Here is a 24620-nt window from a genome sequence, read left to right as displayed (position 1 = left end):
CTATCAGTTACAGTTTTATTTAGTCAATATAACATATTTGATCATGAAATCATTCTCAATAGACATTTTATGATAATTATATCTAACAAACAACACACCCAGCTGTTTGTAGAATTTAATAAAGTAGTCAGACTGCAGGTTTACTGGTTCCTAGAGGTTCTAGATGTAGAATGAGATGTTCCTTCCACACAGAAGGTCTCCTGATGTTTTGCTGAGATGTGATTTTTTTTTTTGTATGGTCATTCATACTACTAACTAAACACAAGTGCAATCGGACTTCTGTGTAAACGGTTTACAACCCCAGAGCGACTCAGCGACCTGTGCGCAGAAGAAAAACGTAGAAGCCACACAACAGTGCACTGTTTAGAAAAGTAATAATGGATGGAGCTGTCTATAGATCGGCTCTAAAGTTTTTTAGCAGCCAACGTCATTGTCACAAGATCAGAGCAAGACGAAGGAAGGTGGTAAAAAAGAAAGCACAAGCAGCAATGGTGTTTTGTGGAGCATTGACTGTAGGGAAGACTGTTTGGATGTGTAGGCAGAACCAGGAGACGTCTGACTCTGATATGATCAACTTTTGTGACACAGATATCTTTCATAATTTCATAATCCTAATTTTTAGCCATTGTTGATGTCCTGATTTACTGCGTCAGGATTATGCAGAATTATGATGCATGCCTCATAAATGGCATCGTGTGAGATGACTGTTCAGACAGCAGGGATTTTTTAAATTATTGGATATGTATCTGATTTAGTTCCATATGTAGAAGTGGCACAGATCGTATTTTTTGGGGGGTGAAGAGATTGGAATTGGGTTGTTCAGCCTGCCTGAAAAGGTCAGTCTGAACTGAAGATATGGGCAAAAAAAAGCATATTTGAGTCGGATTTGCCTGCTGTGTGAGCATAGCCTCACTCATCAGACTCCTCTTCTCCGGAAGCAGTTCCCAGTTCCAGTCCATGAGGCAGACAACCTGTCTACGTATACAAATAGGCTTAAAACTTTTCTTTTTGATGAAGCTTAGAGTTTAAATATCCACCATGTTGTCTTTGAATAACATGATGGATGTAGCAAGACGAAGGAAACTGCAGTTGCTGGATTGTTGTGTCTTGTGTCTCTGAAACAGTTGTTCTCTGGCCGATGGAAACAAACTGTCCTCTTGGACTGCCCAATATTTTATTGCTCATTTTACCTTCTACTTTTACAAGCCATCCAGGGTACTGCTGCAAAGATGTATCCCTACAGCATGATGCTGTCATCACATCTTGTCTGACGGTCAAAAAGTTACATGTTTTCTCTCATCAGTCATAAGAACTTTCTTCCACTTGATCATGCATTCTCACACATGCCTTTTGGCAAGCTCTCACCAAGCGTTGATATAAGTTTTCTTGGCCAAACTTGGCCAACACGACCGAGTCAAATGACTGAATGACCTCATCAGTATGCAGTCACGTTCTGACAGTGATAGAGAGCCACAGGCACCCCATTGTCCGGTGATTCTCTTGGGCAGTGGCGCCCCCAAGGGGGTGCCATGGTCACCCCTGGAAAGACGCTCGCCACCTTACCCCAGGGAGTAATGCTTACAAAGGCTTGTGAGTCAGAAAATGCAGTAAAAAAACAAAATCCGCAATTCTTACATTTGAAGTAATCTAGTCATCAGGGTAGAAAATATAAAAGTAACCACAAAAGTTGATTCCAATGAACAACTTTCAAAAGACAAAAGAAAAAACTATCAAAGGTCAAACTGAGGTGAGAAACCATGAGAATCTGCTTCTCCTTTGAAAGACAGCCTGCAAACACACACTAGAGATTTTTATTAGAAATGCGACAGTACCAAATATGACCATTCTACAGAAAAATTTATAAAGGTACAGAATTCTCCAAATAATCTCCACAAGTATTTTTTATGCACATACTACAATACAAGATTGTGCTTTACATATAGTGGGGTAATATTAATATAGGTAACAGATTTAAAGTGAGACTAAAAAAGGGAAACAAAAAAGTGAAATGAATGAAATGTAATAATAATAATGCAGAACTAGGACTCATCCTGTAAAGTGGTGTTAGCATAAATGTTATTTTTGTGCTGCTTTCTCATGTTGTATTTGCTTGATGCATATATTATTTTTCATGATTCTCAGATGTTCATAGAAGTTTAGCATTGACCACACAAAATGATTGCTTTGGTGCGATTATTTTTTCTCCTGTCTACAACAGTGAAATAATTTTGGGGTCCCTGTCTCTGTCTCTCTCACACAGTGCAGTGTGGAAAAGGACGTGAGGTGGACAGGAGGAAAATGCAACAAGTGACGGAAATAATCCTGCTGTTAAAAGGAATTTGAGTTAATCCAGGATTAACACGTTCATTTTTACATATCTAGTAAAAAATAAAAGCTATAAAACTGATTCCAACACGCTGATATTATTTTGGACTCAACTGTATGAAGTAAGCCACATGTAGGTAATTCTACAAAAAGCCTCCTTAGTATAAGAGAAGATAAAAGAAAAAAGTGTAAATGCTTACTTTACTGGTTCCCAGCACTCTCTTTCAAAGCCTCTGTGGATGGACTGAGCGATGGACGACTCCATCAGGTCCACGTATCGCACCACCAGAGGGGCGTACAGGTCCTGGAGGTGTTTATGGAACTTCCCGTTGCACAGGTTGTCTGTAAGACCGAACCCGAGAAGAGAAATAACGTGTCAAGCATGTTTCTTCGTGCGCAAATGACATCAAGCACAATATAATCACCAGAACTACTTTGAAGGAACACGTCTTCACTGGTTACCCATAAAATACCCCATCGACTTCAAGAATCTCCTTCTCACCTTCAAAGACCTCCACAACTTGGCACCTGTGTACCTCACTGATCTTCTGAGCCTCTCTTCCACAGCTCACCTCTAATTCTGATTCTATGTCTGAATTTAGGTCTAAGCTTAAACCTCACTTCTCCAAACTTGCTTATTCTGTTTAAAGTCATTTCTTTCTGTCACTAGTTCTTCTGTATTTAATGCTCGGTGACCTTGAGTGCTTTGAAAGACACCTTCAAATAAAATGTATTATTATTATTATTATTATACACTGCATATGTTTTCTTTTGGAAACATATGCAGGGAAGAGTTATTCAGTCAAGATTTCCAGTTATTTATTTTAGATGCATCGGTGAAAAAAAAAAAAGTTTCATCTTGCATGTAATTTACAGCTACATTTTGGGGAAAACTGATATTCTTTTTTATTCCATTACTACAAATGAAACATTTCTTCTCCCTCCCCGACCCCCCATTCTTGACAAACAAAAGGTCAGAGTCTTGGGGTGTTTCTAAATCCAACACATCACAAACATTTCCCCCAGTCTCAGCTGACTCCCAACTGGTAAAAAGGCAACACTGACAAAGACCACAGGAGATAAAATGGAGGCCAGTGTGTGCTAATGTGATGCCTCACGGCTCCATGCAGTGTCTGCTTTTTCTCTCCTTCTCCCTCTTTGTTTTTCTCTCTCCCTCTGAGCATGTGTTTGTGCGTTTGTGTGTTGGCATTTGAGTCAAGGTCGATGATACACAGTAGGTGCAATGTTTGTTGTGTTCCCTCATTGCCACACTCCAAATTAGCCACTTGAGCGGCTGCTGTCCACTTTGATGTGTTGTATCCAGGAGTGTGCTTGCAGGGTTCGCCACGGCGAAGCTACCACTGCTTTAGACCTCATTAACTCCTCAAATGGCAGCCCGACTTTGGCGCCTGTCTAGTTCTATGGCTATTTACTACTGCATAAGTGCACCGCTGTGGGGCAACAGAACAGATGACCTTCTGCGGTAAAGATGTCCCTGCTATAATATATTTTACTCATGCGTCTAGTTACTCTATCTGGGCAGTTAGAGCTTCTGCTGGGATTTATACCAATATAGTGCTCTGGTATAATATGTACTGATAATGAACACCCTGTTTTAAGGGTCTATGACAACTCATAATGAAGTAATCGCCAATAACTTAAATCATTCTAGCATTTTAAATGTCATAAAGCCAATAATGATAACCTGTCAATGGTGTAACCAGGTGTTACTTTATTGATTCAGCAATAACCTAAATCCTCTATCAATGCGGGTGACACCAGAAGTTCATAGGCACCCACTAAAAAGACCCATAAACCTTTTTATCCTCACTGTCTGACATTGACCAAACTTCTCCTGTTTCAGGTCAGTTGGAATTATCTAAAATATTTCTATTCAATAAATGCCACAATATTTATAGACCGAACCCGAGAAGAATATAACAACGATGAATTTATTATTGTCATCAAGATTAGAAGTTTGTATGTCTTTCCTCAGTATTTCATACCATCACCTTTGAACTGTATGACTTGGGTCAAACGTTTTGGATTTTCTACCACAAGCTTCTCACAATAGAATCAAGTCAGGTTGGTATGCTGCTTCACTCACGCACAACTTTTTCAGATCTGCCCCACAAATGGGCATTTTGTAACCACTTTGATTTTATGCTTAGGACTATTGTCCATTGGGAAGATTCATTTGTGCCCAACCTTGAACTTCCCGGATGAGAGCTTGGATGTTGTTTCAATATTTCCACATAATGTCCTTTCTTCAGGATTCAGTTGATGCACCTTTGGCTGCAATCCCAGCAAAGAGTGTGTGTGTGTGTGTGTGTGTGTGTGTGTGTGTGTGTGTGTGTGTGTGTGTGTGTGTGTGTGTGTGTGTGTGTGTGTGTGTGTGTGTGTGTGTGTGTGTGTGTGTGTGTGTGTGTGTGTGTGTGTGTGTGTGTGTGTAGAACAATCTCTGCCAGGCTTGAATATCTGGACGCTGTAATTTTATTCCAATCTTCCTTGAAAAACTGTTCCAGTTCTATCAGGTTGGTGGGGATTGGCTGTGAACAGCACTCTTTAAGCCCTGCTTCAAATTCTTTACTGGACTGAAGTCTGGGCTTTGAGTACACCACTCCAGAACATCCACCTTCTCTTCTTGAAGTCTGTGTAGCTTCAGCTGGATGCTTCGGGTCGTCATCTGGCTAGAAAATAAATGTCCTCTGACGTTGTAGTTCTCTGGCAGATGGAAACAAATTGAGCTCTAGGATTTCTCTAGATTTTGCTGCGTTTATTTTGTCGCCCACGATCACAAACCTTCCTGGACCTTCTGCAGAGAAGAATCACCAAAAAGCACGATGCTTCCACCACAATGCTTCACAGGCAGGATGATCTGTTTGTGGTGATGAGCAGCCTTTGGCATTCGGCAACAATATCGACTCGTCTGATGGCCAAAAAGCTCCGCTTCAGTCTTCTTCCAAGTGGAAGAATTTTCTTCCACTTGGCCATGGGGTTTCTGACAAAATGGGGTTTAGTTGAAGATGTATTGTTTATTACTCTGATTGAGTAACAATCAGAGGATTAAGCAGACTTACTTCCTGATTTTTAACCTACTAGCCATGTTGTATGTCTGTAGTGTGTGCATGTTTGTGTGTTTTTTTGGGGGGATGGGGTCTGAGGATGTGGTCAAAACTTGATTCTGGTTGCTGCAGGTAAGTCATCTCTTTAATGAACTGCATGCTCTTGCCTGCAGGAACACTGAGGAGCAGTCTGCAGCCCTGTAAAGGATACACTTCAGTGTTCACAATGTGGACTCAATCTAGAAGGTGCTAATTGTCCCTTGGGAATGTGTCCCCTTTTTAGTTTGCCAGCCGGGAGTCAAGGAGAAGGCGAAGCATCGTCCACTTATTCGGCGTAACTGAAAAGACTGCAAATAGCTTGTTATGCTCACTTGTTAGTGTTATTAAATTGGCCTCCTCCTGATTTTCCTTCACATTTTCAGCTGTGTGAAAGTAGCAACTGAAGTGCATAGCAATGGACGTGGTTACACAAGGCAGCATAAAACAAGGACATTGCTGGGTGCTGGTTAGAGTACTGAAGAAAAAGATCACAAACAGAGACAAGCAGGCTTCTATAATTAGAGTTAATGTTTAAGAAATATGGCAGCCCAAGACTCTGGGCATTGTGTGTAAAGGTTTTTTACAATCTATGAAAACATTAATTCTTTTTAAAGACCTTTAAATATGTTTACATTGAAAAAAAAAAAGATGCTCTTTGATAGGTTCTACAATTGTTGAACCTCAAGGTAAGAAATATCAGCATCACTGTTACTTTTCTGTTAAACAAAAACACAACTAGATTTTGATAGCTTAGTTGTAGAGGCTTTTTGACTGAGTAATACGACTGTAAGGTTGAGCTATTTTGTTTTATTAAATTCTAAGTGTTTGTGATTATTCCAGTATCTGTATGAAGTTTGTCTGCTAGCCAGTAGCCTCAAATTCATTCCTTAAGAGTCTGACTCCCCCTGCAACTAGAACACACTCTGCGGTCCCCCTCTTTACACAGCAGTACCTCCAGCCCCACAACATCCAGAGCATTAAAGCGGAGGCATTTCGTAAATTATTGATATGTTATTCCCTCATCAAAAACATACATGGATTGTTGCTTTGATTCTTTCGTCCATATTTGAGAAATCCTTCAATCTCCCGTGGCAACCATTCGGGGGTGCCTAGGCGCTTGCTCATACAAAGCCCCGCATGTTAACCCAAAGAGAGGAGTTAAAGTCTCCAGCCGAGCATTCCCCTTTCAGCCCTGCCCCGTCCCCGCCTCTCCACTCAGTTCCTCCAAACTAGTGGCAGCACCAATTAGCAAACACCTGGTAGAACTTTAGTGAAAAATGTAATCTATTAATAAGTATTGAAATCCAATGCATGAGCAATACTGAGAGGTCTCAGCATTCCATCTAGTTCTATCAAAGGTTACATTCACACTACATCCTGAAGTGACCCGATTCACTTCAGGGTGAAGTGAATTGTTTTTTTTGCCTTAATGGAACCTGTATCTGATCTTTTCATGACAGATTTTTTCCACGGTGATCCAGGCCACTTGGACATATACGCATCTGATCTTTTCAAATGTGACCTGAATGGCCCAGGTTGCATTCATCTGACCTGAGCGTCATTGACACTCGACAAACGTCACCATTCTGCCTCCTGATATGCGGAAAAACAACAACCATGCCGAACAGTAATGAGGATTATGTTGCTAACGTGCCTCCTCCAGTCGGACAATTTTAAAATTGTGAGATGCGCTCCACCATAACCGTTCACGTTTTTTGTGGCGGTTGGTAAAACACTGAACACGCCCTGTATGTGTGACGTTATTGCGCCCCCTACTGCGCATGCAGAACAGTTCCAGGTCACTTGCAGTTCACACAGGAGATCTTATAGTAGTCGCATATCTTTGGAAATGAAAACAACCACAACAAAAACAAAAGATAAGATTTCACAAAAAAGAAATCGGAATTGAGAATTAAACCCTTCAGTGGGAACATAACCTAACATTACTATGTGTCCTTTTCGACTAAGGCAGGAAGTAAAATAACTATGATTTGACGTAGAATCAACTGTTTTGTTGTTGAAGCTTATATAAGTTTACAGTAACAACGAGGCTGGAAAAATCATTTCATAAGTAATATAGTTGATGTCATATTTTGCATTTATAAAACCTCAATTAAATATAATGCTCAGAGAATCTAAGTGACTCTACATGTAAGTAACGCCTCTGTAAAACAAAAATGTCAGTCTGCTTCTTACATGTGTTGACTTAACTGGAAAGGATTTAGCGTTACAACCACCAGCCTCCATATTCCATGCAGAGTGCGCACACACAGTTCAGAGTTTAGTAAAACTCTGACCCATCTGTCTCTGCAATCTGGCAACGCAAAATATGATTCAAGTGGCATCTGTGCAGTCGCTCCCTCTACATACAAACAAGTTAATTGCTTGAATGAAGTAGCTCACTTATGGGCTCAACATGCCGCCTACCCTCGCCAAACTACATCTACAGGTTGAAAAAACAAAAATGTGTAACTACACAAGTTCATCTCACAGTTCGACCTTAATTAGAAATACATTTCATTGTGTCCGCATGGGATTGTTGTTAATTTCTAAGTCACTCACAATCCACTCTCAGGAAGTCGTTGAGCAGCTGGAAAAGCGGGAAACTGTCCCAGCTGTCAGGCGGCTGGATTTCAAGGGCTGCATCCATGTCGGCCGAGTAAAGACACAGGAAGGTCTCGGCATGCTCCACCATCAGGTCCGACCACCACGCAAAGGCCTTCACACATTGACAGACAAGAGTCCAAAAAGCAAAGGGAAAACATAAAGTTGAGAACGAGGAAAATATGTATAACTATAATCAACGAAAGTGAATCTCTATTAATATGCACTTGCTAAAATCTTAAATAAAAAACTAACGATAAAATGTAACCTCACTGATCTGCTGGAATGACTCTTGGCTCTCTCTTTTACTTATTACCAGGTGGAATTAAGTTGCTGAAAATAAAGAATTCATCGTGGGATCTCAAGAGGAGGCTTCTTCACAACTTGGGGCGCAAACAACAGTTTTTTTGGCACAGAGATCGACATGCTTTCCTCAAGGCCCGCTGAGGGAACAGCAGACGCTCCTTCACAAGCATGGTAGGGAGCTACTTAAACACTTACCCACAGCTCCTTCACTTAGTCGGTCGGAAGAAAGGAGCCAGCGAGGCGTGCCGCACACACATCTCTTAATCAAATAGGTGCAGTGGAGCAGGTGTTGGCAGCCCCGCTACTCTCATGCACATCGAAAATACAATATTCTCCATGCACCGCTGCTCTTGCTGAGCCTCGTAGGACAGACTTCTAAGGATCCGTGGTGTTCACATCAAGCTGTTAGCACTGTAATGTGAATGTACCCACTAGTTTCTATGGCACTCATTGTGGTGGGAGAGGTAGAGGGGGATGAGGGGCTCATGCACTTGCCATAGCAGCTACTTGCAGCGAATACTTGATGTGGGAAAAGTTGGGAAGAGAGGGACAAGTCGTTGCCACTCATGTAACAGCGTCTGATGACGACTTGCTCTGACTTGAATGAGTTTCATGTGCAGTATATTCAGTTATTTAAACATACAAAGGTGGCAATAAGTAAAAAAAGAGAACATCTGGATGAAAAATGCAGTTTCTACACATACTTTGCATTGCACACGCATTGCTGCATAAATGTCTAGCAGTAGAGCTTTTTCTATATTCGCTATGAAGGTGGCCTTAAAGCGACATAAACATAATAGATAAATGAGAGGAAGATGAATTGGACTTGCAGAAAAATATTTTTCAAAATAGAAAACCTTAAAACTTCTTTATGGTAATTAAATGAAAGTTTTGAGGCCGTTAAAAGGTTTTTGTTTCAAAATTGCAAAAACTTGATGAATATTTGTTACATGACAAATTTGTGCCTAAATACTTTTACAAGATATCCAAACATAGGGAAATGCTAATTTGAGATACTTTGGATTGAAGAACTATTACGTGGTACTGTATTTTGATTTGGAGTATCTGTTGACGCCACCTTTGTTTGTCCACAGATTTCCTAACTGAAAAGTCTTCCTTTTGTAAAAAATTTTTTATCCACTTTTACCAAAACGTTTAGGAAAAGATTTAGCCTTCTGTTTGGGGGGTTTCAAGTTTTACTAGACATTGTTTAAAAGATCATTTTATTTCAATCCACTAATGATAATTAAACAAATGGTTACATAAGCGGCAAGGAGGAGGGGGGTTGTAAACATGAGTAAAATTGAAGACGGATATCAAAAAAATGAGCGAAATTGGAGGTGTGGCGTCAGGCAATAGAAAGCAGGCCTCACATTTCTTGTCTAGTTCAACAACAGGAACTTTATTCCTGTGCCTTTTTCTTTATAGTTAGCTTGCTACAGGAAGTAGGAAACAGGCCGGCATATTAAGGAATGATTTAGGGTAAATTCTTGAAAACAAATAACAGCAACAGACAACTCTGACATTTTTTTTTTTTGGTTTTCTCAGGGCGAAGGTCTGTTTTCAACTCTGCTGAAGTGCTTGTCAGTCCTTCTGTATGCAGCTTTAGCATACAAAGTACCGGTACAAGCACTTGGCTAGCAGTGGATATGTGGTAAGCATAATGGATCCTCTGCAACAACAACTGTATCATTATGTGCATGCGGAGGGCCTGGAGGGATCAGGACAGAGGGTCAGAGATAATACGCTGAATTACATACCTCTTTTCCCTGCTCAATATATGCAATGTGCAGACCAAGTAAACAATTGAAATAAAAAGCAGAAAGGAAGTAAATACATTTTCTTTCATAGTACGCAAAAAAAGCCTAAAAATAATTAAAGAGTCAGGCATATGAAATGTTAGGTCTATGAAGCTAACACGCTAACATGCATCTCCTTTCAGTTTAACGTGCTCCAAGGTCAGTTACTGCAAATGTTGTTATTATTGACCTTATACTATTATGACTCCATTGTTAGAGTGGGGGCAGTTTTTGGTTTGAATATCTCCTTGGCTTAGACGTCTTCATTAATAATAATAATCGTACTTGCAGGCCTTACACAAATCAGTAGCTAAAAGACATATTTTAGGGAGTTGTGAATAGACTGAGTGTGTGCGTGTGTGTGTGTGTGAAGATGCTTAACAGCACACTGACCTCAGCATGGTGTTCCTCATTCTGCTGAAGCACCTCGATAACCAGCTCAGACAAACGGATAGTGTCCTCCAGCTTTTTGGCAGGGGTGACTAAACGGCCTACATTTTCTGAAGCACAGGGGTTAAAAATCAACAATCACCTTTTTTTCCCCCACCTGGGGCACGGCATTTTGGATAATGCTTGCATGCAACCTAAGTGTCCTAATGAACTAAAGGAAGTACCATGCATGCTGTTAAATTGATTACACATTAGATCCATAAGTTTCAGTCACTCAAGAATTTGGATTTAACTGGTGTCTCGCAAGTGGCTCATATTTGGCCTTAAATCGATTCAAAACGTGTATGTACGCTAAAAAGTTTTTAGTATATATACATGTTTTACAACAGGTTGAGTAAAAGAAAGAATAAAATATCCTCTTACTATAACTGGAATCAGAGCACAACACTGAACATTGACTTCCATCTCAGAGATTAGGCATTTAAGTACAATTTAAAACCAATTCATATTTGCCTTGGTTAAAAGTCATTGTCCAAAGTCACACACAATGCATGTTTAACACCACCAAAACTGTGTTAGTTTTGGATGTAAAAGAAAGCTGTCTCTCTAGCTCGCTATCTATCTATCTATCTATCTATCTATCTATCTATCTATCTATCTATCTATCTATCTATCTATCTATCTATCTATCTATCTATCTATCTATCTATCTATCTATCTATCTATCTATCTATCTATCTATCTATCTATCTATCTATTTATTTATTTATTTATGTATCTACATCAATCTCTCTGTAGATACATAGTTATATATGAGGAGTTGTACCTTTACAGAACAGTGATGACATCATCTAATAAAAGCATGGACATGACGAGGGACATAAGCAGCAACACTCAACATTTATCATGCAGTAATGTTGTCATCTTCTGATTTTATCCAGAGGTTCTAAGTTACAATGTGTCTGTTAAACTTACATTTCACAATAAATGTATAAATACATGAGCCAAAACATTGTGACCATTCAGAGAAAGATGATGATGACCATCTCGTAACACTGGTGGAAGTCTGGTTAATTATGATTTATTTTCAAAATCAGCTTATTGACAGTTTCATGTTTCATGTCCAAAATCCTGACAAACAAGTGTGTTACTCCACAATGGTCATAATATGTTGGCTCATCACTGCAGGCTACACTGAATGAAAACTTGACCTCCACACCTTCATTGTGTTCAGTGAGAGGTGTATTTATACTATGGCCAGAAAATAATCTAACTTCTTGTTTGACAGAGTCTTGTGGAATCAACTTATGACAAGTTCCACTAACCGGTGTGTGTAAGTCAGAGTAGATTTACAAATCTGTACGTAAAAGGCCATGGTATAAGGATGAGAATGAGTTTAAAAGTGTTAAAATGCAGATGATTTTGATAAGGTATATAAGGCAGATAATGGAATTTGAGGCAGAAACACCATAATACAAATCAAAGTGCTTCCACTTCATCCATTATGCTCATATATCAGAAGAGCAAGTTAAGTTTTATCACTTACAATGGGACAGTGAAGTTAGCAGGCATAAAAGGCAGGCCAGGACTCTAAAAGTAAAAATTGAATTATTTGAGACTGAAGTAATTTGGTTGGATGATGATTCAGAGGAAGAATACACAATAACCAGGCTGCTCAGCCTACTGTCAGACAAAGAGTGCATAAAGAAACATTTGATGGGAGATTATTAGATTCAAGTCAAATACGGTGGGTCTCATCCATTTACCTTCGGCTTCCAAAGTCCTTTAATATTAATTAACCCACTGAACTACAGTTTTGAGGCTGATTCACAAGTTTTCTTAAAAAAAGAAAAATATATGATGGCAGTACCACCATCAAGTGACAGTGATATTGCTGTTATAAACAGTCATGTATGAAAAATGAGAATAGCAGGTGACCAAATACACACCCTTGTGGTATGACTGTCAGGATGCATTCTGCCATTTGGGCCATCTATTGCTAAGGAAGTGCAGCAACAGACAGGAAGCTGGCTGCAAAGATAGCTTATTATTGTTCAGGTGTGTAAGGATTGTTTGTCGACCTGTTTGACAAACAGGTTATATTATTAGTTATAATAGTTAATATAACTAATGGAAATCAAAAATTATTTTGATTTTAAATTACATAGCTAGCACCTTTAGCTGAAGCGAGCTGTAATCTTTATCAGGTTCTGCCCGGAAATGCTAAAATGCTTTGAAATGATACCTTGCGCCACTGCTGTTTTGCAGTCGGACATGTTGTTAAAAGTTTCTCTTTCAGTTAGAAACAAATGAATTTGATCCTTTAGTTTCTTTTTCCGTCACAGTACCTATTATTGTGAAGCTTCGCTATGACATTAGTAAGACTTCTACTGATACTTTAGCTTCTAACTTTTGCAAAAAGCTGATCAGCATATTTATCTTGACTTTTCTCTCCACACTGAGAATATAAGAGGTTTGTGAGATCGAGGTTTTCTGAGTGATGCACTAGATAAGGTTACGTTTAGGACATCACCTTGATCCTTTGCTTTTTTCTGAGATTTCTCTACTAGGTGTGAGGTAAATTAAGAGAGCAGGTCGCCAGGATGGAGAAGAGGAGGAATGAGAATGGGGGGGTTATCAGGATCAGGGTAAGAGAGAAGACATGAACATTAAGTACATATAGCATAGGCAAAATAAGGAGGAAGACATACATCAATAAATGCCAATTTTACACAGACTTTTAAAAATGTTTAACCTACTACCCGCAGGTTTATTTTAAAGGCGTCATTCTAAATATTAACAACAAGAAAATTAAACACATGATTTTTTATTTCAGGTATGTGCAGGTATGTGTAATTTCAGGTATTTGCAACAATTCCCCTGATGTAATGTCTAGTTGAAGTTCTACACATAAACATAGTTGTTTGTGTCAACAAAATGAGACCTAAAAAATGTCCAAAACTGTTGTTTAGATTTGCTGTTGCTACGGCTTTAACACTTGAAACAATTTACACGAAAGCAAAGTAAAAATGCATTCAAGTCGCAGACAGACAGAAAATGGGAGGCAGGACAGGCAACACAGATAAAGGAAGTAAGTAAGTAAAGAAATCCATAAAGCACTTTTGACAGTTGTGGAAAAATTGCTGTAGGACACTTGGAACATTAAAAAAAAGAATATCACAAGTTAGTCTTAATAAACAGAGTACAATCAAACCAAAAGATGCTAGTCAGCATTAAAAAAAAAGAGATGGTTGGCACACACTGTCTAAAACGGGAACAATACAAGAATCCATAGGAAGGCGAAACGAAGCAGGGAAGAAGCGAAAGATACTCACGAATAGTTAAATCCATCACTTGAGACGCCAAGCAGAAGACAGGATGCTCATACATCTCTCTTTTTTTCCCTACAAACAGAGGAAGGATACCAAGGCATGCGAGAGGCCAAGGTCAGAGAGGATGAGCATAGGAAAGACCGGTGGCTCAGGGGAATACTGCGTGATGTTAAAATACCAGAATGATAGTTGAGGAATACTGTTTGACTTACTAGGTAATGTAGTTAGTAAGGGAAACGCATGTTATTCATATAATGTCCTTCTATTTGAGTACGAGAATACCTAGCTATAAACGTGCATCTGTATAACAATGCAAAATGTATCTTGTACAAAACTGTCAAGTAGGGGACAAAAAAACTCACCTTGTAATTCAGAGGGTCTGGCCTCAGAATATCAAATTTCTTTAATTTGTCTGTAAATATACTGTAACCAGGTAGACATGCTCAGTAACATACAGTGCATCCAGCTTCTCTTTTTCCCACATGTTGTTGTGTTACAGTCTTATTCCAAAATGTGTAAAAATTTCTTCCTTTCCTCTAATTAAATCATGAAACATGCTCATACCGGTGATTAGACACTTTTTTAAAAGATGTGATTTCATTCTAAGAAGTGACTGAATATTGGTCTAAAAATGGCAAGAGCAACTAAATCAAAAAGAAAGACCTCAGGATTAAGATTTCTGTGTTTTGCCATTACAATCATCTAATGAAAATGAGGGTGCATTCAGACCGGATAGTCTGGTAGACTTAGTTCGATTGGGGACTAAAATTACAACATTTGTTGCATTTTCAGAACTCTAGTTCGCATTCACACTGCACTGTGTCAAACGACTAAAACGTACTGAAAACCTGTTCCCCCCGTCGCCTGTGGGGGCGCAGCACCAAGATCTACTGAAGAAATCGACACAAAACCTCTTAAGAAGGCCGGCGCAACTTCCTTCTTCACAAAAAGTAAACAAAAACGGAGCGGTGTCAGATTTTAGCGATTGTAGGATTTCTTCATTCATATACATTACTGGTTTGGACATCGCCTGCTAGCCGCTAAAGCTAGCGTTGCTCCTGCAGGCGCCATTACTACGCGGTGAGTCTGCCCACCAAACCAGGCTGGTCCAATGAAGGATGAGCAGGAATCTGTCACAAAATGATCGGAGCGCCTTTATTTCTTACCCGATTTCCATAAATATGGCTTAGATTAAAGCTGAGAAAATTGCTGATGTTTGTAAGTATTCTCCTTTGATATAAATCTATAGACAGTTTGGTTTCTATCAAGATGCAAGGGAGGACTAAGTAAATTGCTCTTTTATATTGGTGAATAATTACATAATTGCTGCTGTTAATTTTATTAATATGTCAAATGTAACAAACCGTGACTCATATACTTTATATATGGGACATATGAAATATGTCATCCTATTTGATGATTAAATGTGCAAACAAACGAAGCAATTAGTCCCGTTTTTGTCATTTATTAAAGGTCTAAAAAGCGCCACAGCAATGGGGATTTAAGCTGATAAACAGTAAAACAATTTTAAGCCATTTATATTCTGCTTTTCCTCGCTTTCTGTGTCGGCACGCAGAAAGACCTGACAGGTTTTCTATCGTTTTAGAGTCCATTTCAACCAGACCGAGGCCTAGGTTTTTAGGCGGATCGGAGTTCCCTTTTTCAGTCCGTCTTGGAATTCAAATTTGCATTCAGACCTCCCCAAAAAATCAGACTTTCTAGACAAACGGATTAGAGTCTGATTCAGGACTCTGATCCTGGGTTGGTCTGAATGCACCCTAATGTTTTTGATATGAAGCCCTTTATTCTGGTGGTATCAGGTTGCTTTATTAATAGACTTTATTTGGTTGTAAAAGGTCAGCTCTGCGTCCATGATGTCGCCTCGGTTTCGTGAAGTTTGATGAGATTTTGCTTAGGACTCCTAGGCCTGTTGCGATAACAATAATAAATTGATAATTTATTGACGATAAATTGCCCCAAAACTTATTGCGATATACGATAGCATTGCTGTTTTGAAAATATTTTGAAGTAATATAATAATAATAATGACATAAAAATGCAAGAACACATTCTCAAAGATCAATAAACTTTACATTCTAATAAACATTTAAAGACTGGAACTGGAGGACCCTTAAGATATCAAAGATAAAGAAAACAACAGAAACAACAAATAAAATAAATTATGAAGTCTCTGTAAACAAAATTATCTTTAAAAAAAAGGACTAGTTGAGACCAAAACAAATCATTGTTCAGTTTTTGGTAAAAAAAAAAAAGGGAGAATAAAATCAAGCAAATGAAAATTATAGAGTTATTATTTATCATGCAATTAATTGATTTATTGTGACGGGCCTAAGGAAGCCAAATGGCCAATTAACTTTTTATAAAAAATAAAATAAACATTCAAGTTACAATATAGGCTTCAGCAGCTCTTTTGCTGTTTGGGTCTAAAAATACTAAAAAAAACAAACAGTATGAAAGGAATACAAAGACGGAAAGAGGAGGCAGAGAAAACTAGCAGAAGGATTATGACTTTAGATACAAGAAGGAACAAGCTGGGATATGTAGGCAGAATGCAATTCTGCTGAAAGAGGCAGAAACACAGTTAGCAAAGAAACGGTATTGAATGCATTTTTACTTCAATGCAGACTTTTGTATTAAATAGCTAACATATTTAGATTTCTTGGCCTCAATAAGAGGGAGTTTGTCTGTTAATGAAACTAACTAAAGCAGCGTGAACGGCTCTAGAATGTCCTGGTGGATCAGTGTACTGACCCAGTGGACCAGAACCAGTTGATGACATGGCTTCCAACATCATCACTGAAGTTCAGTCAACTCATCCTCTGCGATCAAGAAGGATTTGGACTCTGAACTCTTATTTTAAACCTTTACAACAACAATTAGAACATTTCCGTGTTGCATTGTCACTTCAACACAAATGGTGACGGAGCCTCAATGTACCTTCCAGTTTTGCATACTCTGACAGGCGTTGGTAGTTGACTATGGCGGCCTGTTCCAGACACTTCCTGATCACAGCTTTGACATCTTCTTGTGGGACCGGTGTCACAACATCTTTCATCAGAACCTTCCCAAAATAAAGATTGCAACATAGTTACATGTGTTCACTTTTTTTTTCTTCTCATAAATACAAAGCAAATGCATGTCAATAAAATTGAATTACAAAAGCAATGCTCTTTAAAGTAATGACATTTTCCCCTGCTACGAAAGTTTGACTGCATTAGAGGGTTTCCATGTGGTTATTTTTTATTATTTTTTCCCCTATTTAACTGGACATAACAAAACAATCTATCCAGACCCAAATATACAATAATAGTGGCCCATCCTACACACAGAAACACAAAACTATCCCCACATGAGTCTAAAAAAAGTTATAGTTGCCAGTGAGATTATGGTTCTTTGAGTCAAAATATAGTAAAGTGGTTCAAATAAACAGCAACAATGTTGTCTTGATTTATTTAAGCTTATAAATCTAACATATTATGTCCTCTTGAGAAACAGCTGACCAGCAGTATGAATGGAAAATTCTGAACACAGAAAATATGTTCTGATAAAAATACAACACAATTCAATGGACGCTCTTTCACACTTGCTTTGTTAATAGTTTCTGTCTGTCTGTATAGCTCTAGTCTTCCAGGAAGAAAAAAATATTTTACTCTCAACATTCTTTCAGCTTTTAGCAGCTCAAATCTTTCCATGATTACTTGTCATAAAGTGGATGAAAATGTGCCAGAACTCTGTATTTAGACAACCAGAGACACTCCAGAAATGGAAAACTAAGGAGAAAGCTAGAATTTCAAGAAGAGTCAGAAATAAGCACAATAAAACTATTAGAGCAATGTGACCAAAACATGGAAACAATTAGAGAACAGAGAACTTTCATATGAGGACCAAAAGCAAATTCTCTAGATCAGTACAACATATATACTGCATATGTCTTAGCAAATATTTTAGTGTTTGTAAAATATGACGTACCCTTTCAAGCAAGGACAGAGTTGCTTTTAGTGCTCCCTCTGGTCGTCCAAATGGAAAACAGTATCTAACAAAAGAATGAGTTCATTTTTTTATTTTCAAAACCTCAAATATTCTCAACGCTTTCAAAGTCTTGACATGTTGTCTTTGATCCGATTTCTACCTGAAATGTGTAATCTGGTTCTCCAGAAGCACTCGTAGTCTCTCTTTGATTTCTTCAAAACGCTCCTTTTCCTCCACAGTCACTGTGCCGATCCCATCGGGTCTGAAAGACGATTACAACGAGAATGACAACGAGAAGACCACAGAGAGTACCAACAATATAATATACTAATATACTGCACAACAAAGGAAGCATAAATATAACAGCACAGGCTTCAAGAAAATATCCATTCATGTGCCATTAACATAATGTAGAAAGTCTAAAGATGTCATCCAAAGACCAGACAAGCAGGATAATCTACCAAACAAGCACAGGTAAACCATTCAGCTAAAAATGGAAAAATGAAACAGCTGAATTGATTTCTTTTTGTAACTTGACAGTCAAAGCAGAGGAAAGGTGAGAACATTTCAGAGTGACAGGAAAAGCAAAGTGTCACAGGATCAGCAGTAATTCGGTCTGACTCCTACTAGCATGTGGATGGCGTGAGACCAGAGGGGGAGGCTCATGCTGAGCTGCTTCAAAAATGTGGAGCAGCATGCAAGGAGTTCCCGACACATTACGTTAGATGATTGGTTATGTTATGTCCTTCTCAGCTGGTCTATACAAACGCAGTATTGGAAAGGGAGGTGTGTGTGTGGGAGGGGTGATGGCTTTCTGAAACGTTAAAAATGAAAAGGAAAATCCAAGAGGTAAAAAAGTCTGATAGGCTGATTTAGTTTGAAGTATTTCATTAATTACTGAGGCCATTGCTGGTGTTTGCTAAGCTTCTTTCGTAACTGGACTTCAGCTGAGGTTGACCAAACACTTTTTCTATCGGAAGGTAATCCAAAGGAAATAAAATTGGAATCTTATAATGGATGACCTGTGGTACAAAAGCCGATCTGCTTGCTGAGCTTGCTTTATTCTTCTCTGCTTATGAGTGGCTGCAGAAAACAATCTTTACAGTCTTCTTCCTTCCAGCTTCTAGTCTATTAAAATAGTTTTTAAAACACAGTAAAACTGAGTCTCTTTCTTTTGAATAAAATAAAAATTCCTAGAAATTATCAAGATATAAACACCTGCCCACAAAAACGGCCCTACTCAGCTGTCTGGCATATAGTGTGTGAAGGTATGCACTGCAAAAACACAACATCTTAGCAAGTGGTTGTTTTCTAATTTTTAGTACAAATATCTTAGTACATTTAAAATAGGAAAAACTAACTTAGAAGTAAATTTTCAGCAAGATACAGCAGCTTGTTTTAAGTCAATAATTCATTAATATTGATTTTTTTTTTAAAGTGCCAGTTCTATTGGCAGATTATTTCACTTACAGCAAGACATTTTTCCCATGTTGTAAGTGACGTAATCTGACAATGGAAATAGAATATTTTTTTACCAATACTAAGAAATAATTGACTTAAAACAAGCTCCTATAGCTCACTGAAAAGTTACTGGCAAGTTAGTTTTTCGTACCAAAATATTTGCACTTGAAAAAGTACTTGGTAAGATTTTGTGTTTTTGCAGTGTACACACATCTGTGAAACATTTGTGTTTTGGATGGTATTCTTCTCATTTATGATTTTTTAACACAGATCCGTTGGCGCAACATAATCTAAAGTTTCCACGAGTCTTGTAGCACGTTTATCGTTTGTGACACGGTTGTGTCTGAGTGGGCTGTGAGCAGAGTGCATGTGACAGAGCAGGCGTCGGACTGTTGGCAATGACAGTACGATGAGAAGCAGAGGACATGACACCCCCCTTCCCTCACATGTCATTTCAGTGGACAACGAGGAAGCATCCGCTGCAAGGGAGCTGCGTTAAGACTCGGAGAGGTGCCACTTTTTGGTCCGCTCCTTAAAATCTTTCGGATGGTTAGGTCCACTCGTTTTCGACGCTGGGCTTTGTTTACAGTCTGGTAATAATGTTGGTTCAATATGAATGAGAATCAAACAAAACGAGTGGACGTTATTAGCAAAATAAAAACGTCTCCAGGATCAGGATAAGAAAAATAAAAAATAAACATCTTTCTTGTCACTATAAAAGAAAGAAGAAGGAGATTTCACACTAATTAAACTCCTGCAGGGCTCTGGTTTTTTTCCCCCTCCTGTTTTGTCTGACCTGCTGACCTCACTGCTCAAACGATGACAGCGAGAAAGTGAGCCGTCAGTGGTAAAGACAAAGCTAGCTTTTTACTGCTCTGTAGGCAACATCACGTTTTGTCATCATGCTGTTGTCGTAGCAACCTTCCAGATCTCGCAGGTCTTCTGGTTCTGGTTCTGCATTTTCTAGAACCAGAACCAAACATGGAGAAGAAGCATTCAGCTTCTATGCAACACAAATCTGGAACAAGCTTCCGAAAAACAGCAAAACAGCTGAAACACTGAGTTCCTTAAAATGTAAACTAAAAGCTCAACCTGTTCAGAGTTGCTTTTGAAACATAATAAATGAAACATTCTGATGTTTAACGATGGAATTTGACAATATGTCAAAGTTTCAATTGTTGACTGTGTGTTCTATGACTTTTTTTGTGTATTTATGATGTAAAGCACATGTGTCAAACTCAAGGCCCCGGGGCCAAATCCGGCCCAACATTGCTTTTTATGTGGCCCTTCAGACTCTAAAGAGACACATAAACAGAACCATCAAGATAACAGTGTGCTTAAATATTGTTTTATCAATCAATACAAAACAGTTTTTATCTGTTTACTTGCATATCGCATCAATCAGTTCCTCCACTTTCTTGCGAAATATTGTGGAAATTCACGCCAAATCAACAAATACCTGCATTTTTTTGCTCTAGTCCATAATTGTGAGTTCATTGCCAATTTCTCACAAACATTGTGAAAACCATTGGATGTAAGTGACAGTTTACTCCCACCTGCAGGTGGCAGTATTTCTTACTTCTACTAAACAAGCTGCCTCAGCCTCACTTAATGTCAAGTTATAGTCCGTAATGATAAGGCGAGTAATAAAAACTCGAATTTACCATCATACGTAAGCACAAATATTTCTAAATAACTACCACAAACACTTTTTTACTGCAAAAAAATCACAAAGACAATTGCGAAATCCTGGAGTGACTGAAAAAATGTAAGAATTTATTTATATTTTACCTGTTAAACATGTTTCATCAACGCATTCCGGCACAACTGGCCCTTTAAGAACATTCCCGATCTTGTTTCAGCCCAAAATGAATATGAGTTTGACAGCCCTAATGGAACTCACTTTGAACTGCCTTGTTGCTGAAATGCACTTTACACATAAACTTAATTGATTGATGATTGATTATCCATCCATCTACCCATTCCTACTTACGGATAATGTAAATGATGTGAATATTATGACATTACCTACATAACTGTTGAGTTCAAATTCATGCGCCACATACTGAAGTCCACTTCTACACGCATCAAGCAGAGACCTGCTCTGCCAAGTCCAGCGACGGTGCCTGGAGGTCGGGACGTGACAGGTTGACAAGCTGTCATGTGTGACGGGCCAGAGTCCCAGCTGCCAGCGCTGATATGTGTGCTACTGTGCACACACCTCATCCATTTCACCACCACTACTCATTCACCCGAGCCTGGAGGTGCTGGCAAACACCGAGATGAACTCGGCCGGCCCCCTGCCCCCGCTAAAGTGTCAGGATTTGACTTTTGTCCAGCTGAATATTGATTCTATTTAGATACACCGCTTAACTCGGACGTTTTCCCCAAATGGAGCGCAGCAGAAGAATTGGGTTTGAGTTGAAAAATGTCGTCCCTGTTTTATTTATGGTGTATTTATGTTTCTATTTATTTATCTTTGTTAATTTTAAGATAAATAAATAAAATTACACATTAAAGACTATTTATGTCTTTAATGTCAAAACATCAGTGATAGGTTTGCGAAAAAATCAGGACTAGGGTGATCGACTATCTAATGCGGCAACTGTGAGGTAGAAAAATTTTTTTTTTAAAATGGTACTACGATGGTTGTCAATGTTTTTTCCAAAAGAAAAATAAATAAATCTGAAGCGTCGCACGCACAAGTATTTAACCCTTTCAGTTTAACACCCCCAAAATGAAACCCGGTGGAAGTCGTTACTGTCAGAAGAAACTGTACAGTGAGACCAGCCTGCTCTCCAAGAATCTTTCTTTATCAGGGATGGGAAAGCTTGCCAGAGGGCAAATGGAGAATAAACAGTTTATACAGTAAAATCTAATGAGTTTGCTTGGAGGTTAGTAATATGTTAAAATGGTTCAGTCAAAGTCCAGACCTAAATCCAACTGGGAACCAATGGCAAGGGTTAAAAACTGATGCTCTCCATCCAGTTAGACTGAAAATTAGCTAGTTTGGAAAGAACAAAAGTCAGTTTCTAAATATATAAAGCTGAAGGAGCGATACGGCAACGACTCAGAATCTGAACGAAGTTCTAGGGGTGAGAATACATTTGCCAGACATGTCTACCTCTTCCCATTTGTTTGAACTTGAACTGGTTAATATTTATTCCTCTCAAACTTGAGTTTGTACATTTGACTTGTATGCTATCTATGTTAATCTACAGAAACAAAACAACATTTGGGACTTGACTGCGGTTGTGTAAAGTAGCCTCTGCGTGATGAAGCCACTTACCTTCCAGGTCCTGGGAGAACCGCAGCTCTGAAGTCCTTTTTCTTTATGAACTCCATAATTTTGAGCTCTCTTTTTATGGTTTGAATGGGGGCATCAGGGTTGGAGGGGATCAGAGCGTGTTCGAGTTTGGCCTGACATATCGGCCGGTTTATTAATTCAGACACAAGTTGACTAAGAGCGGTTAGGAGGTAGTGGTTAAGGGTTCAGGGAACGGTGAAAGGGAAGTCATTTTGTAAATGTGGTAAGAGGTTATGTGGGAGAGGAGAGACAAGATAAAGCAGAGACGTGAGCATGCAGGCAAAACACCAAAATGTAAAAAACAAAGACTTAAAAATAAAATATGAAAGCAGATGCAAGAAATGACAATATGCATGGAAAGTTGTGTTGAAAATAGGAACGGTGTGTTTTAAAAAGAACCAAAACTCAAAACCCTCATTAACTTTCACTGCAATCAACAATGCTAGCAATTTTTCTAATAAAAAAAAAAAAACATCAAATTTGTTCTCATGATTTTTAACAGAAATCATGAGATTGCTTAATAAAGCATTCAGTTGTTAAAGAAACAATTCGAGCTCTGCTGTGGAAGCTTTCAAGTCCGACTTTTTACTCCAGATTCTTTGGGATGTGGTCAAGCACTTGTTTTTGTGTTTTTTTTTAAAGATACCACTAGGATAATTCATTTCTCCAGGATCAATTTGTAGCACTAGGGGGAAAAAAACCCTGCCTGCAGGCAGTTTGATCTTTACCTGTTTCCATGTACGTGGGAGGCACAGAAAGCATAGCTGTAGTGAAGCAGCGTGGGGTCAATCATGGCTCCATTCTCGGCCCTCTCCAGCAGATCACTAAGGTAACATAAGTGCCGGTGGCAGCCTCTGACGCCATAGCGGGCACAATATTCATCCAAGACAAACACCTGGCCGGGACTGAACCAACCCTGTGGGAAACACAAGCACACACACGCACACACACAGCACTCCTTTATGACCTCTGGAGGGGCAAACGGACCTGAAAATGTCCAAGCTTAGCTGCTGCTTTTAGGAAACCACACACTGCATGTGATGATATTCCATTGAAATGTGAAAAATTAAGCAATTTGAAGAAAACACGTTTGCATTTTGAGAAAAAACAAATATGATGATAAACTGGGTAGAGCCGATCTTCTAAACTACTGTTAAAAATAAATAAATTAAACACATGACCAAATGTAAAGATGATAAACAAAACTTTTCACTTGATTTTAAGTGTTATTTCTTTCCCAAAGTGAATTGGGTTTCCTTGTTTCTCCACCTGGATGTGACGTTTATTTAAGACTTGCCATAATTTGCAGAAAGTTTACGAAGGTATCAGTCAGATGAGGAGTATAAAAGCAATAAAAAATCAGTAGAACTTTATCAGAGATGCAGTTCAGCTCAAACTGATTCACATCTCTGGCAAATTTGCAATATTTTATATTCAACCAAAAAGTTGTTTTACATTCTTAAAAGAACACAGGTGTCTCTCAAAAGATAAAATCAAAAATCTGTTTTGATTTTTTAAGTTCACATTATATATATATTTAAAAAATGACAAACATTTTTGGTAAAAAAAAAAAAAAAACATTGAAAAACTATATTGCTATAGCAGCTCCTGTGCAGCTTTCTGCATGTTTAAGCTGGTATTTATATTTTGTGAAGAGTGTTTGAGGTTGTAAAACCTGCTGTCACCCTAATTTTCAGCTCCCAGCACAGGTTCAAGTCAGGACCTTTCGAAATGTTACTTTGTCTTTCAGTTATCAGAAGAATAGAATAGAAAGAGCCTTTAATGTCCCAAGAAGGGACGTTAAAGCAGCAACAAATAAGAAGATTCACACTAAAAGTTCACAATATGTAAAAACGATATGTAGGTGAAGTTAAAAGATTACTCTAAAACAGGAATTTACAAGGGGTTTGAATAATTTTGAGAATATGTGTTAAAACAGGGGTTTCTCAAAATGTGACGAAAATGAAAAGAGTGTTTGTCAACCAGTTGGAATCATGAGCCT

The 24620-nt window shown here is 38.6% G+C and overlaps 1 protein-coding gene across 5 annotated transcripts in view; it reads right to left on the bottom strand.

Moving 5' to 3' along the window:
* The window catches only part of LOC102220602 (calcium-dependent secretion activator 1), a 96318-nt gene that overhangs the window by 33528 nt on the left and 38170 nt on the right, over positions 1-24620 (bottom strand). For 2 of the 5 annotated variants that reach the window (XM_023324900.1, XM_023324902.1), the window contains exons 13-21: positions 23347-23534; positions 18011-18112; positions 17851-17914; positions 16819-16942; positions 13864-13932; positions 10532-10638; positions 10100-10108; positions 7992-8148; positions 2526-2667 (exon numbers count right to left, since the gene is read on the bottom strand). In XM_023324900.1, the coding sequence (XP_023180668.1) occupies positions 2526-2667; positions 7992-8148; positions 10100-10108; positions 10532-10638; positions 13864-13932; positions 16819-16942; positions 17851-17914; positions 18011-18112; positions 23347-23534 (962 nt within the window). The remainder of the gene's footprint in view (positions 1-2525; positions 2668-7991; positions 8149-10099; positions 10109-10531; positions 10639-13863; positions 13933-16818; positions 16943-17850; positions 17915-18010; positions 18113-23346; positions 23535-24620) is intronic. The other 3 variants (XM_023324903.1, XM_023324904.1, XM_023324905.1) reach the window with 3 other exon arrangements.

Source organism: Xiphophorus maculatus, chromosome 20 (assembly GCF_002775205.1).
Source record: "Xiphophorus maculatus strain JP 163 A chromosome 20, X_maculatus-5.0-male, whole genome shotgun sequence".
NCBI classification, from domain to species: Eukaryota; Metazoa; Chordata; class Actinopteri; order Cyprinodontiformes; family Poeciliidae; genus Xiphophorus; species Xiphophorus maculatus.
Note: the sequence above shows the minus strand (reverse complement) of the source record. Positions and strands in the feature narration are given on the sequence as shown.